The sequence below is a fragment of the Grammomys surdaster genome, unplaced genomic scaffold, assembly GCF_004785775.1.
Source record: "Grammomys surdaster isolate TR1022 unplaced genomic scaffold, NIH_TR_1.0 264, whole genome shotgun sequence".
In the NCBI taxonomy this organism is placed as follows: domain Eukaryota; kingdom Metazoa; phylum Chordata; class Mammalia; order Rodentia; family Muridae; genus Grammomys; species Grammomys surdaster.
In genome coordinates this window covers 2,311,553-2,329,874 of record NW_021604705.1, presented here as the reverse complement: position 1 = coordinate 2,329,874, position 18,322 = coordinate 2,311,553, and the positions used below count along the sequence as shown (strand labels likewise).

The 18,322-nt window shown below is 36.1% G+C and overlaps 1 protein-coding gene across 2 annotated transcripts in view; it reads left to right on the top strand.

Moving 5' to 3' along the window:
• Rundc3b (RUN domain containing 3B) overlaps nt 1–18,322 on the top strand; it is a 115,222-nt gene that overhangs the window by 53,724 nt on the left and 43,176 nt on the right. For both annotated transcript variants that reach the window (XM_028776063.1, XM_028776062.1), the window contains exons 5-6: nt 5,817–5,906; nt 10,334–10,414. In XM_028776063.1, the coding sequence (XP_028631896.1) occupies nt 5,817–5,906; nt 10,334–10,414 (171 nt within the window). The remainder of the gene's footprint in view (nt 1–5,816; nt 5,907–10,333; nt 10,415–18,322) is intronic.

Sequence of the window (18,322 nt, the reverse complement as noted above, 5' to 3'; positions counted from 1 at the left end):
AAACAGGTAGCCTTGGCAGACAATACCAACTTAGATAAGGACAAGTGAGTCATAGGCAGAGTCATAGTGACCTGTTCCCTGAACCTTCACCCAGCCGATAACCTGTTCTGAAAGATATCTGTACTCCCCTTGAATACCCACACTCCAGTGTCATCCCCTTCCCCACATCCTACCTTTCTGTGTTTATAACCCCTGTGTGAATGAATTACAATTTGAAAAAAATAAATTATTTTTTAAAAAATGGAACTACTATTTGTAGAACCAATTAAACTATTTTGTAAATGTACTTTACATGAGTTAATTTGTAATAACTACACTATATTGTAAATATATTTCAAGTAGGTTAGTTTGTAATCAGTACACTAATTGCTTTTAAAAGAGTAAAAATTTATTGAAATCATATGGATTAGAAAAATAGGTACTTATGAACTCTGAAAATATTATGAAGTGATACGGCTTTGTGTTCTAGTATTCTTTTGACTTAACAATTTTATTTAAATTGTAATGTGTAGTATCTTGAGTTGAAATACATATGCTTTATGTAATAAGCTAAACTCTCTGTAATTGGTCTTTTCTATCTTAACTTTCTTCAAAAATCTTAAATTTCACTGTTCTCTTAACTCAATCTTTTATTATCTTTTCTTTTTTTCTCTGTTCATGTTTTTCTTTTTCTAGAATTTTATTCTTCCTCTTGGCTTTAAATATTGTCTATATTATCCTGAGACCTCCAGATAAATAGTTCAAAAATGTGTTCCCCCTTCTCATAACCCTGTTTGCCCTTATCAAGTGATTTTACTGTGTACATATAGTTAAATTAGTTGGGAGTATAAAATTCATACTCCATTTCTCTTTCATTCTCTGTCTATTGGCAAGTCTTGTTGGTTCTATCTTAAATTTATATGGAATCTCTCTCTTTACCCACTAAGACTCTTAGAATAATCTAGACTTCTTTTATTTCCAGACGACATTTGTACCTATTAGCCTCCAAAAGGAGCTTTTACTTTGTACCCACCAAGAGCCATACACCTGCTGACCTACCTTGAAAGTTGAAGATCTTGGTCAATTTTTCCATAAAATATCTAAATGACTGCTTATTGCCTTAGCCAACATGTTTCAGCTATGTTTCTTGAAACCTTTCCTGGTTTTACTGCTGTCTGGCGGGGGGCCCTGTATTGAGTTGTTTAACTTCTCTGGAGGATAATATGTAGTAGCAAAAGTAAAGAAAACAACTTGAATAAAATAGTTATAATTATGCCCTATGCTCAATACATATTGTTCACTATTTTTATAAATGTCTCACAGCCTACAAAACCTTCTGTGGTTAGACTCATGTAGATCAAGGGTTCAGATTAAACAAAGTATACCAGTTTTTAATGACTCCAAAATTAGAATATCATCTTTCCCTCAAGAAACTATTTCCCTACTTTGAAGTATTTATCACCATCCATAATTGTCTTTTTCTTTTGTTTTTTGCCTATCAACTCACTGAGATGTTAAGCTCCACAGAGAAGGAAGTGTCTAGTTCTCTCTCTCTCTCTCTCTCTCTCTCTCTCTCTCTCTCTCTCTCTCTCTCTCTCTCCCTCCCTCCCTCCCTCCCTCCCTCCCTCCCTCCCTCCCTCTGTTCCTTCCTTCCTTCCTTTGTTTCTTCCATTATAAATACAGTAAGCAGCATAGTGTTTGTCACATAGAAGGAAGGATTTGTTATATAGTTGTTGGTAAAATAATCAATGAATCTCACATTCTTAAGATCTTTGGAGATTTATGATGTATTCATTTCACATCCATTTTAACTCTAAGCATAATATAATGCTTATTTATGCTATTTTGTCTACCACATGGGAAGATTTTCTCTCATGTGTTCCTTATAATTTCTATGTACAGATTAAACTGGAAACAGGAAAGAAAAATGTCCATAACAAAATTTCTTCAATGTATAAGCTTCCTCATATTTTAACAATGTGCTTTCAGAGTAAAATTTATGATCTTTACAAAAGGGTAATTTGAAGCATGATATTTTGCTGGAATATTTTGATCCCACTCACAGGTTATTTATTGTTTACCAACCCGAAAGGCCTTAAAAGAAGCTTTCAGGATGAACAATAGGATGGCCTTATAAGAGAGTTAATTTATATGTAATCAACAAAAACTATAAGATGCTGCACACTGCTGGTCATTAGCACTTTTTTTGTTTTTTTGTTTTTTTGTTTTGTTTTTTTGTTTGTTTGTTTGTTTTCGAGACAGGGTTTCTCTGTGTAGCCCTGGCTGTCCTGGAACTCACTCTGTAGACCAGGCTGGCCTCAAACTCAGAAATTTGCCTGTCTCTGCCTCCCAAGTGCTGGGATTAAAGGCATGCGCCACTACTGCCTAGCTCATTAGCACACTTTTATCTAAAATAAATAATTGGTAGAAATGCACCTAATAAAAATATAGATCATAATAATATGAATTGCTTGCATGTAAAATACTGAGCAGTACTCGATATAATATTTTATTTGTGTGGGATTTTATGTATTTTTACTTCAGTACTTTAAATATTTATCTTCTTGGAATTCAGTGTACCATTTTTGTTAGTACTCTCAAAAAATATTTTCTTTAGAACAGAAAATACTGTTAACAAAGGAGTTGGTTTTTTCTTTCTATTGTATGCTTACTTTATGCTCGGCTTTTCCACTAAGTAACTTTAGCCAGCTTTTCTAGTCTAGTCCTTCTATGAGACAGTATTGAATGGTTGAAATTTTATGATCTCTTGATATCTTGGAAACTTTTATTAAGTTTTATTAAGAAGATAAATATTAATTTCCTTCTACCCCTTTAATGTATAAATGACTAATGTCTTCAACTAAGTGATAAATGTAAGATTTCTTCAGATTAGTTCCATTCATTGTGTAACTATTTCAGACTTAGACGTACATTTTCTGAAATTTTCCTCACACAGAAACAGTAATGGAAAGTTGAAGCCTCTTAAGGAATCTTCCTCTTGAGTTTTTCCTCTCCACTCACTGTTAAATTATATTGTCAGGCTAGTGCAGTGTTACAGTTGGATTATGGTTTGACTGGAATAAATTAGTTAACATCTAGCAAGTATTTCTCTTATAGTCTATTAAAAATCATTAGCTTAAAAATTTGGCTCATTTTACTAGTTAGTAGAACTAATTTCTACCATCTCATTAAAATAAATTATATACATGTAAATATAAGAGATCCTTAGACTCAGATAAATAATTCTCTTAAATCAGATACTGTTTTGTTTTGTTTTGATATTCTTCAGCAGCCCTTAATACAGTGAATATTAGGGAACAAGTATATTATTGCTGTTTGACTCTTAAACTGTAATTTCAAACTGTGGTGGGCTCAAGATTGGTATTTTAAAAGGGATGGAGAAATGGTTCAATGGTTAAGAGCATTGGTTGCTCCTCCAGAGGTTCTGGGTTCAATACCCAACACCTTTAAGGTGGCTCACACCCATCTGTAACTCTAGTCCCAGGGGATCTGAAACTTTCTTCTGTCCTCCAAGGACCTAAGGCATACAAGTGGTCCACATACATACATCTAAACAAAACACTCATACATATAAAATAAAAATAAGCTAGTCTTTAAAAGTAATATTTCTCAAAAGAAAATAAAGGACAGTTGGGTGATTCTCAAGATCAAAAAATTAGAATTCTTTTCTGAGTAATTTAATTATTATTATAATTATTATTTATTAATGTTCTATAGAATTTAATTATCTAGAACCACTGCAAAGAAGGTGGTAAGGTGGTAGAGATTAAGGGCCAGTAGTAAAGGGTAGCAGGACACAAAGGAGATACTCAAGTATGACCTGCAACCCAGCTTTCAGAAGCATGCATGAGTCCTGGGCCTTCATTGGCTTGCTTTGTACAAAGTGATAGCTGTAAGAGAAACTAAGCAAAATACTTTTTACATTGCAATGGTTAAAATAAAGAGGGATGGATGAAGCAGAAGGGTATGTGGACACCAGTCCACACAAACAGACTTGTCAGGATGGTATGCAGAAGGGGAAGTGAGAGGGGATGCTCAAGAAAGACCAAGTCATAACCTGATGGCAAGGCCCTATTGCTGAAGATAACAACTTACTTATGTTATTGAATGTGGAGACATTGAGTTGGTGCCCAACTAGAAGCTACTACTGGTAAATCTTTATGGTGTTGGAAGATACTGTACATACTACTAAAGGAGAAAAGTAATACATTTCACCCAGTTTCAAACCCTGTGACCTATAACAGAGACCTTCCTGCAAGAAATACTGGTACAGTGGTAGCACAAATGTAATAGAAATAACCAGCCATTTTGTAGTGAATTTACTTTACGGTTATCCAACCATAAAAACATTTGACTTCTTTGGGCCCTATCATTTGTAAGGCATCTACATTGTTTCTTTGATATATCTCACAGACTGTTAGGGCTTTTTATTTGTAGCTAGTACATACCAGATGAGACACACAATGCATTATATAGCTACAGTTTGCTGAAAGAGTTGATCTTTAAGGAATTGTTTTCCAGATGTTAGTATTTTTTTCTTTCAACTATGAGAAAAGAAACATTAGAAGTATAGTTCTTCTCCAAGTCTGTAATATACTCTGATAAAAAAAAAATAGACTGGAGTGGGAACAAAATCCATGTTTTTTATTTAAGTGTCTCTTTTCTGGAACATTTTTATGGAATTTATAGAAAAATCACTAATTTTGCGAATATTTGTCAGACTAGGAAGTTATACTTTTTCTCCTTTTATGTAAATCTCTAAGAGCAGTTTTCAGAAGGTGCAACATGGACCTATGACTTATCTAATCTGTTCTTGGCAATTTTAATAGTGTCGTATATAGGTTCCATCTCACCAAGGTGGGAATGGGAGAGAAGACTGAAGAGGGGAATATGGGCTGGAACAACTTAGTGCTAAATTTAAACTTTTGTTTCAGGCTAGCCTCCTGGTATGTTTGTAGTTGTACATCAAAGAGTAAATGGTTGACTCTCATTTTCTCTTTGTACCTTTTATTAATCAAAACTTCCTTGTGAACTATAACATGGCTAAATTTTCTTTAAATATTTTTGTTTTACAAGAAGCTGTGTGATTTAGTAGAAATAATTTAGAGAACTGGGTTGCCTACTTGAACAGGTCATGAATATGAAATTCAGCAAATGATTTTGACCTTTAATGGCTGATAAATTCCTGAATATTTCCAAAAGAAACTTTTAATGAGCATTAACCAGAACAAGATGCTTTAGTCATCAGCAGAGCCAAATTTATGCTCACATGTTGTTAGAGAATGGGTAGTTTCTTTTTTCATATACAGGCATCTTGATAACCATCTGCTTGAGTGTCATAGTATTAATGTGAGCATAAATTATAAGCTTTTTTCTAAGTTGTAAACTTGGTCAGTAACTCTTAGCATTGCAGAAAGACAAAAATTCTTCTTTCTGTACATAACAAACTAATATCTATATAGTTTTGAAAACAGACCCTTAAAATGGAGCCTGAATTTGCCACCTCTTGCTTGACTTTTATATTACCCCTTATTAAGGAAATTTCTGAAATCCAAGGTCCATTGAGATTATTAATTTAGAGATTTTTTTTTCTAACGGGCATTTAAAGAAATAAGGAGTAATGATTTCATTTAGGATAATGAGTTTGGATGGTTTTGGTTATTTTTATTTTGGGGTGTAAATATTTTTGAAATTATAGTACTTGTCTTTTAAAATATGAGTCCAGTGAAATTAAGCTCTTCATATGGCTGTGATTTCTGTAGGTCTAATCTTGGTTTGTTTTTCATACCCATGTATTCATTCATTGCATTTCTCAGGAGGTTTTATGAAGACGGAGCCATTGTCTTGGGTGAAGAAGCAAATATGCTTGCTGGCATGCTGCTTGGACTCAATGCTATTGACTTCAGGTACTCACTGGTCAGCTAAATGTTCATACCAAATTCTTTCTACTCATGAGGTTTCCTTTTTTCTAAGTATAACACAGTTGGACTTTAAGATTTGATTTCTGTTGCTTTCAAACTTAATTCTTAAGCTGACTGAAAGGAGTAAGTAGACTCCATCCAGCAGCAGGACTTTGCTGGCAGGAAGAGAAATTTCTGGATCTTCAGCTACTGCTTTAAAATGTAAAGAAATAGATTTCAAGCAAACTTAAAGTAAGCAAAATTCTCCTTTACCCATGTCTTGATAGAGAAAATTCTGTGAGGATGTCTTAGGTATACTTCTTGAATTATTAATATTAATTTAAAATAGAACATATTATTAATTTTCCCTTTATTCTCAACAAGGTGAATCAGTGTTAGACCTATAACAAGTGCTAAGAATGTTTATAGTTAAATTACTTTCAAGATTCTGAAAACATAATTTTGTATTCAATTTATCTCATTATATGTTAAATTAAAAGTAAAAAGTTGTAAGAGGTCTCAAAAACAAAAATGAAAGAAGAATATTTTTATACATAGAATCATTTGAAAAATCCAACAATAGTAACAAAACAAGACCAATATCACTTTTGGGTTTTGACTTTAATTATTTGACTTTAGATTTTTTTAATTTTAAAGGAGGTTACCTTTTTCTAGTAACTTACGTTCTCTTTAAAATATTTGTCATTTCATAGGTCTGGATCTCCCCTATTTGTGATTTAATGAACTAGTATTAGCTTAATTTTAGGATGAGCATCATAAAGTCTGAAGGTTGTCTCTTTAAGTCTTCTATGGTATTTATTTATTTGTTGTATGTATGTATGTATGTATGTATGTATGTATGTTGTGTATGTATGTGGGCACACAAGTCACAAGTACCACAGTGTGCATGCAGAGATCAGAGAACACCTTTAAGGATCCTGGTTTCTCCTTTGCCATGAGGGTCCTGAGAGTTGAACTCAGGTCATTGGCATTGGAAGCAGGCGCTTTTACTCACTGAATGATCATTCACAGCCTGAAGGCCGTGTTTGTGATACTCAGGTATTGCTAACTCGTTATATAGGGGGCCCTGTCATCTTAGTCCTTTAATTCCATGTTTTATGTTTGATTTTTTTCTTTTCTAAAAATTTTATTTTACATTCAGACCACAAAATTCCACATTTGGCCACTCATGGCCATATTATGGTGTAAAATACATATAGTCTAACTTTTAAAGTTCCCACAGTCTTTAACAATTCCAACAGTGTGCAGAAGTCTCAAGATTGAAGTGTCTTCTCTGTCTTAAGACAGTCTTTTGACTGTGAACCACTGTTAAATAAAGAAATAAATTACATACTTCTAACATACAATGATACATTCCCATTCTAAAAGGGAAGAATGCAAACATATTGAGATTAGATTGAAGCAGGAACTTCAACAGGCAAACACCAAATCCTGTAGTTCTATGATCAGTGTCTGTGGCTTTAGTTTCAAAGGGCATATGGATCCGTACCTCCATATACCATGCAGCCTACAATATATGCCACTCTCTTGGGATGTCTTCACTCCTGGTCTGCTGCTCTCCTCAAAATATATTTCATGGCAGTGATATATCCACCATCTTAGGGTCTATACTATAACCTTCACAGCTTCATGCAATGGCCTCCTAGGGCCTCTTTCTAGGGACTCCAGCCTGACACACTGTCACACATTGCCTGCCACCAGCAGCTTTCTGAATTCTTGGGAAAAAGAGTCTCAGATCCCCCTCAGACTTGCATCTGTTATGACATCACTGGAAGTCATGCTTAGTTCTGCTAAGTTCTGCCTTCAGTGTGGTGTGGAGCCTGGCCTTCTAGGACCTAGTTGTAGCAGATTCTGTATGCTAAAACAGGTTGTTGTTGTTTTTTAAATCTCTTTAGAGTTGTTTTCCAATAGCAGGAAATCTATCCAGCTCTCTCCTTTCCAAAGTCAGAGCCTTTGTTGTGTGGGCTCTTGCCCTCGGGTACCTTTCCTGTTGCTCAGGGGAGAGCAGAAGGCTTCTCCTTAATGGCACTAATCTCTCTAGCAATTAGTGTTTTTAGTCTTGACTGGAACCTTAAGCTTCCCAATGCTCTTTTCCTCTCCAAACTGCACATTTCTCTGCCTCAGCGCCATGTGTTCCTTTTCCTTGTAGGATGGAATAAGCTCAAACAATAAGTGTTCCACTAAATGCTGTACTTTCTTGAAATTTCTTCTGCTAAGGAAATTAATTCAATACCTTTAAATTCGGTCTCTCATAAGTTCTCAGAATATGAGCCAAATGCAGATTCTTTGCCAAAATAACACATTCATGTTAGAATCGTTCTTTTTCTCTGAAACCTCATTAGCTGAGTCTCTACTGTCCAAGTTTCTCTGGCTTGCTATTGCCAGGTAATATTGCTGTCTTCCAAGGTTCCATCAAAAGCCCTGGTAAGCTCTTGCTTATATCATTAATGGCTTTCGAGCCCAAATTCCTAAAGTCTTACACATTCCTCCTGTATAATAAAGGCCTAAAACTACATGGTCTGGTTTACCACAATGACTCATTTCTGATACTATTTATGTATTGGCCTCTTCTGTGTTGCTTGATAAAATTCCATTTTTTTAAACAAATTGGGAGAAGGCTTATGTTTTGATTTGTAGTTTCAGAGGGTTAGAATCCATTATAGCAGGGAAGACATAGCAAGTAGGGAAGACGGATATGGTGACTAGCAGATCACATTGCATCCCCACTCGGAAAGCAGAATGAGAACATCAGGTGGGGCGAAGCTACAAAAATGCAAAGCCCTCCCTCACTGACAGTTTCTTCCATCAAGACTTTTAAAGATTCCATAACCGTCTCAAATAGTGCCAGTGGGTTAAACCACATTGTGTGTGTGTGTACATGTGCATCCACAGAGGTCAGAGAACCTTTATGGAGTTGCTTCTTTCCTTTCACCTTTATTTGAGATCCAAAGAATGAACTACAATCACCAGGCAAATGTGTTTGTCTGCTGAGGCAACTCACTGGCTGACACTGTGTTATGAGTGAGAAAGCAAATACCTTAACATATGTTAGTAATATTTGTGAAAATGAAGGAAAGCTCATATAGAGTGATGCCACTTTAACTTTATTCTTATTCAAGCCTGGAAAAGCAAATATATACTCTTTGTATAAGTATGTTAAAAGGAATATTTTAACAATCAAACTTTGGAACAAAATTAGAAGAATGGAGTTCATAGGTGACTTCTTTTCCACTGAAATATTTTATAGGCTTTTTTTACATTTATATTTAGGGTTTGATTTTGTTGTTATTGATGTTTTAGTTGTTTTATGACATAGTTTTGTTTACAACTGGGATAATGTATGAATCACTACACCCAAATTTTTAGCAACAGTAATCATAAACCAAATACCTTTTTATCTTTTTGTATATTATACAAAAGTAGAGATTACCAGATTAGGGGTTAAGAGATTTAGATTTCCTTGAATTAGCATTGTGAGCATCACAGAATGCCCTTGGGCAAGTTGCTTAATCATGTCCTTGGTCTTATGATCTGAGAAGAAGATAATTAGAGATTAGAGGATTTTCAGCAGCACTTAGAAATCCAAGTTCCAAGCCTATTCACTTATTTAGATAGTTTAGAAAATTGTTGTTTGTTAATCAATCAGACCTTTCTAGGGGATATTCAGTGTCACTTGAGAATGTGTATTTAAACATGGAAAACAAATCTTTTTTGAACATTCTCTGGTGATATTTTGAATGCTCAGTAAAAATTAATATATTTCCAAATAGGAAAATGTGGTTTAGATTGTGTGGTGATTTGAATAATAAGAGTCCCCAGAGGCTCATATATTTGATTTCTTAGTCACCAGGGGGTTGAGGTGTTTGAAAAGATGACAAGGATTAGGAGGTGGAGCTTTTTTTGGAATAGGTGTGGCCTTGTTGGAGAGTGTGTTTTGAGGTTTCAAAATCCCATGCCATGCCCAGTGCGTGTCCTTCCTCCCCTCCCCTCTCTCTGCCCCCCCCCCCCCCCCCTTCTCCTTGCTCCCCCACCTCTGCTTATGGATCAGGATGTACTTCCGTAGCACACCCTTCTGCCACCATGCTCCTACTGTAATGATAATGGACTAAGCCTCTGCAACTGTAAGCAAGCCCCAAACTGAATGCTTTCTTATTGGTAAGAGTTGCTGTGGTCATGGTGTCGCTTTATGGCAGTAGAGCAGTGATTAAAACAAATTTATTTCTCAGTAAATTTTATTTTTGCTTTATGAAACATGTAATAATATACTATCTTGAATAATGTTTGTCATTGATATTGAAAATAGAACATTTAAGGTACTTATTTGTAACAAATAATTAAATTATGGAAAAATTCTTATGAGGCTGTAACTCTACTATTTATGTACTAATATGAGTGTTTGTCTGCTTTCTCAGCTTCTGCCTAAAGGGAGAAGGATTGGATGGCACCTTCCCTGCTGTAATAGACTATACACCATATTTGAAGTTTGAGCAAAGGTACTTGCCATTTTGAAAAGTTGTTGAAATCTTAATTGTAATTTAATGCTTTGAAAAAGTTTTATCTCATTTAAACTTTGTATGCAACATTCATTTTTTTACCAGAAACTATTAGTTAGAACTAGGAGATGACTCAATAAATAAAGTGCTTGCTTTGAAAGCATGAATTTCTTACTCAGTATCAGTAAAATTCATGTAAAAGATAGCCATGGTTACAAACCTGGGCAGATAAAGGTAGGTGATTCCCCAGGACTCATGGCAGGCAGTCCAGCTGAGCTAGTGAGCTGCAGAAAGAGACAGTCTCAAAAAATAAGGTAGAATGCCATAGAGAAAGAAACCCAAAGTTGACCTCTGCATGTGTGTGCCCGCACACACACACAAACACACACACACCACACACTCAGGGGGAAATATTGAGAGATTATTAGTGAGTGCAACCTCTAATTGCATTTTCAATATTTATGAAAATGTACAATTTTTATCTTAATCTTAGTGTGTAGCTTAAATAAAAATATCTATTTATATTACTATAGTAATTGTAAAAAAAAAATAGCAACTATCCCTGCTCTGAAATAATCCATTGAAACTTCAGAACTATAGTTCATCAGAGTGTGCTCCATTTTGTAAAAATAAACTTTACTATCATTTCTGGTGTAAAATTTCAGTTATTTTAAGTAAATTCAGTTATAAGTTCACTGACTCTTAACCTTTATGTTTATAAAATAATTTGTCTAGCAATTAATCTCACTACTAGTGTATGTAACATTGTGTAAGAACTCTGGATTCTTATAATTTCATGGAAAATTAAGAGAAATCTATAGATTTTTTTTAAGTTTCATTGAAAAATCATCTTGCAAATAGCATGAAAATCTATTATACTTAAACATTGTAGTCAGGCCAAAGTTATAAGTACTCTGTAAATTATATATACACATAATAAAGGTACGTAAGTATTCAACAAGTATGTGTTGCATATCTAATCTAGGAAAAACATTTTTTTCTCTCTGTCTCTCTGTGTGTCTCTGTCTCTCCTTTCCTTCCTTCCTTCCTTTCTTCCTTCCTTCCCTCTTTCTTTCTTTCACTCCTTCCTTCCTTCCCTCCGTATTTTCTTCCTTTCCTTCTTTCCTTTTTTGAGACTACATGGTCTCTCTCTGGCCCTGGCTCTTCTGGAACTCACTCTGTAGACCAGGCCAGCCTCTAACTCACAGACATCCACCTGCCTCTGCCTCCTGAGCACTGGCATTGAAGGCATGTGCCACTATGCCTAGCTTAAAAAGACATTTTCTTAAATGTCAGTGTGTGTGTGTGTGTATAAAACTTTATAAACTTCTGAATGAAAGTACAGTAAGAGATTTCAAGTAAAAATATTTGTAACTTTTTTGGGGGACATGTGATGACAGATCAGAACAATCATTCTACCTAAAAGTAGCTTGGTGTACCACTGACTTCCTTGGTATTAGCACCATGAGCATGGGTAAGGAAAAGGATGAATATAAGGTAGCTTCATCACGGAAAAGGCCACCTTGCTGTGGTAATGGCTCAGGAAAAAAAAAATGCACCCCTTGAGTGCCCTGCACAGCTTGGATTGAGTTCCAGGGAAAGACTTCATGAATAGAGGAACTTCTGAGCTTCTGGAGTCTGGTAACTTGAATTAGCTTACTGAGATTTTATAAGCCCCGCTCCTGGAGGATTCCAGGACATGTTTCAATTTCAAGGAAATAGCTACACATAAAATAGTCACTAGCTGTGATCACCCTCACCCCAAATAAACAATATGGAGCTTATTCACAAAATGCTAAAGAGTCCTTATATTTTGTATAAAGGATATTAAATTGAGAAGCAAAATTTTGTCAGGAGCCAGTTAGTAATTCTGACCATAGAGGTGTCACTTTAGAAATGTTTAAAGCCATGCTGATTGTTACTAAGAATCCACATGCAGACAAGAATTGGAATTGCCTCATAAGCTTGACAGGTACTTTTTAAAAAATTTGTAAAGTTCCTAGTGTTCTTTAACTTTTTTATAAAATTAAATACTGTATATTGATAAGTTTTTCTACCATAACCCCTCCTTTTCCCACTTTTTTGCTCCTTGTACCTGTGTTTCCTAGACAGTTTCATTCTTTCCTTATGTCGTTTACATACATGATTTTATGTACCATTAAAACATCTAGGAACCATCGTATTTGTCTCTCTGAAGATGGCTTAATTCACTTAACATGATTATTTCCAGTTGTATCAGTTTTCCTGAAAACATGACTTTGTTCTTCTTTATGGCTGAAACAAATTCAGTATGTGTACCATGTGTTCTTTGTCCTGTCTACTACTAGAGGATACCTAGGTTGGTTCCAGAACTTAGCTAAGTACTTTATAGACGTTGTGCAGGGATCTCTGTGATACTCTGACTTGGAGTCTGTTTGAAAGCCCAGGAGCCGTATCTGGCTCATATGGTAAATCTAGCCTTGGTTTTTTGAGAAACCTTTGTACTGGCTTTTATTCATCTGAACTATTTTACATTTCTACCAAAAGTGTATCAGGCTTCCCTTTTATTTACATCTCTGCCAACATTCATTGTTACCTCTTCTCATTTCTTTTCTTCTTTTTTCTGTGCTCTCTTTATTTTTACTATAGTATTTTTATCATTTTAGAATTCTGTACATGAGCACAATATTTTGATTGTAGTCACCCTAGCCTTCCCCTTAACTCTTACATTCGTCCCCTACCCTCTCCCTTTTAAACGTCATAATCTCTTTAGTAGTCTAATAACCCACTGAGTCTAATCTGTGCTGTCCATCTACCTGAGCATGGTTCTCTGACCAGAGACCATGCCCTTAAACATTGACCTGTCTTTGCCCAACAACAATCACCTAGGCCTGAGGGCTGAAATGTTGACAGGTTTGAGACTGTACAGGGATCTACAGCTGCTGTGAGCTCATAAACACAGTAGTCTTCTCGTGTCCAGGAGATACTGTTGTGCTTGGATTCCTCCCCAGTCTCCTTCATCTTACAGTCTTTCTGCCCTCTTTCTTGAGGTCCCTGAACCTTGTGGGTAGAGGATGTGATACAGATGTTCCATTTATGACCAAGTACTCCACAGATACTTTATTCTCTACATGTTGAATGATCATGAGGCTCCGCCCCCAAGAATCTTCTCTGATGAGGACTGAGAGCTGCACCAACCTATGGATAGGTATAGAGACACAAATTTATAAGGAACTTTGATACTATGTCCATTTAGTCCACTATACCAACAGTATAATTAGCAGTAATCGCCTTATCCCTATATCTATAATCTCCCCAGTCATGGGTTATTAGCCAGATTTGCAGTACTAGGTATGTGTTTCCTCCTGTGGCATGGGCCTTAAATTCATGTTTCCTTAGAATATCCTGGTGTTTCACCTCCCCCTTTAATATACGGTGTTTTAAGCAACTTCATTCCAAGATTCAAGGTTTTGATCTCATGAGAAACTACTACAGATTACCCAGTTAAATGTTTCCTTTGCTATACAATATCTTTTTATTTCATGAAGCCTCATTTGTCAACAGTTGTTATTATTTCCTCTGCAACTGTAGACATATCAAGAGTACTTGTTGTAACTTAATGTGTTTTCCTCTAAAGGTTTTAGGATTTGAGATATTTATTAATACCCACATTTATTTTATTTATTTATTGGATTTATATTTGATTTCTGATTTATCAGAATTGATTTCTATATAAGACAAGAGACAGAAATCCAGTTTCATACTCTGTATACATATTTTCCAGCACTATTTGTGGAAGAAATTGTCTTTTTAATATATGTACTTTTGACTTTTTTGTCAAAAATAAGATGGCTATAGGTGGCTTATATTTATTGCATTGCATGTGTGTATTTGTGCCAGTATTGTGCTGTTTTATTACTGTGACACAGTAGTATAACTATTGTGTTTTAGTGGTAATATCAGCATTATTCTTTTACTTAGGATTGCTTTGGCTATCCAAAGTCTTTTATGCTTCCATATGAATTTTAAGATTTTTTTATTCTATTTCTGTGACATATGGTTTTGTAATTTTGATTGAGATTTCATTAAACTGATAGGTTGCTTTTGCTAAGATAGTCATTTTCATATTACTTCTTTCAATTCATGACATGGGAGGCCTTTCCATCTACTAGTATCTTCTTCAATTACTTTATTCAGTATAGAAAAGTTCTCAATGTAGAGGGCTTTCCCTTCCCTTTTTCTTTTATTGAGGCAACTGTGAATAGCATTATTTCCTTAGTTTATTTCTCAATGTGTTTGTTCAAGGTGAGTGCAAATTACCAGTGTAAATAGCCCCTCAGTTTTGCTTTATACAGAAATCAAATAAATTCATTGTTTCATCAAGGTGGAATTTGGTCTACATGTACTTTGATATCTATTTGTGTCCTCTCTAGAGTAAATAATGTTTGTTCATGTCTTCCCAGGCAATGCTAACACAATAGTTTACTAGATTAAGACTTTTCTGGTAGAGTCTTCAGGGTTCCTTATGTGCAGAATCATCTTTTGTAAATAAAGATGTTGAGCTTATTACTTTTATTTGGCTCTCTTGTCTCACTGTTATCTCGAGGACTTCAAGCCCTACATTGATTGAGTAGAGAAAGTGGCTCTCCATGAGCCTGTGTGTGCTCTATAGTTTTATTCTACTATCGTCAGATAGAATGCAAGAGATTATTTTGATTTTCATATATTTGCTAATACTTGCTTGGGTCCTATTAGGTAATCTATGATTTTTTTCTTTGGTTTCTTTGAATATACTTACAATCATTCTTTTAAATTCTTTGAGATTTCATTAAATTCACTCTCATTGGAAGCTATTATTATGAGAGTCATGATTTTTTGGAGTAATGTGAATTTCCAGATTGTTGTCTTTTGTTTTGAAACATATAAATCTGGGATTGTATTGTGGGTAGATGTGGTAATTTGAATGAGAAATGTCCTATATGGGCTCATATATCTGAATAATTCGTCCAAGTGGTGGCACTACTAGTAGGGGAGGAACCTTTATGAGGGAGAGTCTTGCAGGAGGATATACTGGGGAGAGCTTGAAGGATGTGTAGCCCTACCCCACCTCCAGCTCTTTCTGTTCACATTTGTATTTGAAGATATTACCTCTCAGCTTCCTGCTCTGGCCACTTGCTGCCATAATTTAGTAACCATTATGGACTCTCTAACTCTTGAACCATGAACCATAAGCCCAAACAAATTCTTCCTTCTATAAGTTATTTCTGGTAATGGTATTTTATCACCACAACAGGAAAATAACTAACACAGAAATTGGTACTAGAGAGTTGAGTTATTGCTGAGAAGAATCTAATTTTTTTTGAAGGAATGTGGAAGATTTTGAAACTTCAGACTAGGAAAGCAATTGAATGCTGTAACCAGAACTAATAGGCCATTCTAGTAGAAGCATATAAAACAGATGCCAAGTTAACACAGAAGTGGAGGTCTGACTCCTGAGGTTTCAAAGTGGAACAAGGTCTCAATTAACAACTATGCCTGGGGCCATCTGTATGATATTTGGCAAATAATCTGGCTGCTTTCCTCCCCCCCGCACCCCCATCCTAAGAACGTGCTTGAGACTAAATTTAAAAGTAATGGACTGACTGGCTTTTGGTGGAGGACATTTCAAGGGTGTATAACAGCATCAGTGGTATGGTGATTACTGATACCTCTTACATTGCTCTACAGTGAAAAAGAGCAAGGGGCAGAAAGAAATACAAAATATAAAGCTTGGAGAAAAAGAGCACCAGGAGGCTTTATTATATAGCAAAGTCCTGTGCTGAAACAGAAGCTGTAATTGTTAAGGAGGTTAATCACCATTAAATCAAGGCCTCCTGCTGTGTACCGGAACAATGGGAAGACAACTTTCAGGACAAAACCCTACCCAGCTAAGCTTCCAACTTGTGAAAAGAGAAAGACTAAAGTGCTTCTTGTTCTTAGAAAGCAGTTGCTCCAACATACAAGTGCTGATGCTAAAGTGGTTTAAGGGACAAGAGTCCATCTCAGCCTGAACTTTGCAGTGTCATTCTCATGGTGCTGGATCTCTGAGACTTGAAAGATACAAAGATGCAGGGTTCTGTATTCTTTCTGTATGGTTTCAGAGAGCCACTGAGGCCAGTCATTGTGTGTCAGTGCCTGACAGTGATGTCAGAAGGACATTCTGAGATGCCAATGTGCGAAGCTTGGGTTTCAGTGAAGACCTCAGTATCTGGATGTGAAACGTCTGCTGGGGAGAGCTGCATACAGAGAGTTGGGACCTGGACAACAGCGAGGTGAATGTTGCAGTCATCAATGCTGGAAGGACTGTGCCGTGTTGTCTCTTTGCTAGAAGACATGGAGCTACAGGATTTAATATTTGCCCTGCTGTGTTTTGGTCTTCCTGTGGTCAGTTTTTCCTCAGTATGCCCTCATGCCTTTGGAATGGAAATATACATTCTGTGCTGTTGTGTGCTGTAAGCATATGATATGACTTGGGGAATCATAGTTAAGAGAGTACTTTGGCTCTCAGAAGAGGCTTTGAACTTTGAGACAGTGTTGAGACTGTGAAAGACTATAAGGACTTTTAAAGTTGAACTCCATGCATTTTGCACTAGGTTTGACTATGAGCCTATAGGACACAAGGTGTGGTGGGTTTAATGAGATATGCTCCGATGAGCTAATGTATTTGAACAGTTGTCCTTAGTTGATTGCGCTGGGGTTTGTTTGTTTGTTTGTTTGTTTTACAGGGGGCCAGATTTGGAACCTTTATGAAGTTGAGCCTTTCTGGAAGAAGTATGTCTCTAAAGTAGGATGTGGTAGTCTGAATGAAAATGGCCTTTATAGATTTATAAGGGGTGGCACTATCAGAGATGTGGCTTTGTTGGAGGAAATGTGTCACTGGAGGTTGGGCTTTGAGGTTTTCAAAAGCTCAAGCCATGTCTGGTGGATCACTGTCTCTTCCTGCTGCCTCCAAATCCAGATGTAGAACTCTCACCTTCCTCTCTAGCATCATGTCTGCCTGCAGGCTACCATGCTCCCTGCCATGATAGTAATAGACTAACTCTCTGAACTGTAAGTCAGTCCCAGTTAAATGTTTTTCTTCGTAACAGTTGCTGTGGTCATGGTGTCCCATCACAGAAATAAAACCCTAAGACATGAGGCTTTCAGAGTTTGTGGCCTTGTCCCACTTCCAGTCTATGTCTGCTTAATGTTTGTAATTGCACATTGCTCTGTGTTTCCAGCTCCAGTGTCCTCCTTCTAAACTTGTCATTACGGACTCCTCTGCTGGAACTGCAAGACAAACTTTCTTCTTAAGTTGTTTTTGGTCATAGTGATTCATCAGAGCAACAGAAAAGTAATTAACACAGCTGAATTTTTAAAAATTACTTTTGTAGTGGAGGTGTTATCAGTGTTCAATGTTGTAGTAAAGTTGAGATGTCATTTTCTCTGCTAGCCTGGTATTCAGGGCACCAGGATAGATATCCAGCGTTCCAGTGAGAGAAGAGAAGTTGGATGATGGAAACATACATGGAAAGAACAGTGGTAGGGACAGTAGCAAGAGGAGGTGAGGCAGTTTGTGCTAAAGAGTGAATAAAAAACATACTAAAAAATAACAATCAGATTCCTAATCAGTTCCAGCTCTTAAGAGACCCCCATAAACCCAGGTTTTCCCTCTATTCTTTGAGAAAGCATATCAAGAAGAAAATGTAAAGGAAGAATAGGAGGGAAAGGAATAAAGAGAAAACAAAAAGAAGGGGGAAAGGAGAAAGGCAGGGAGGGGGAGAAAAAGAGGAGAGAGAGTGTCAACTGCTAGTAACTATTAAATAATGGGAGAATAAGTGAAAAGAAGAGAGAGCTAGAAGCAGGTGTAGCATGGGGCTGTAGTGTAGCCTGTCCACTGATTGGGGTGTA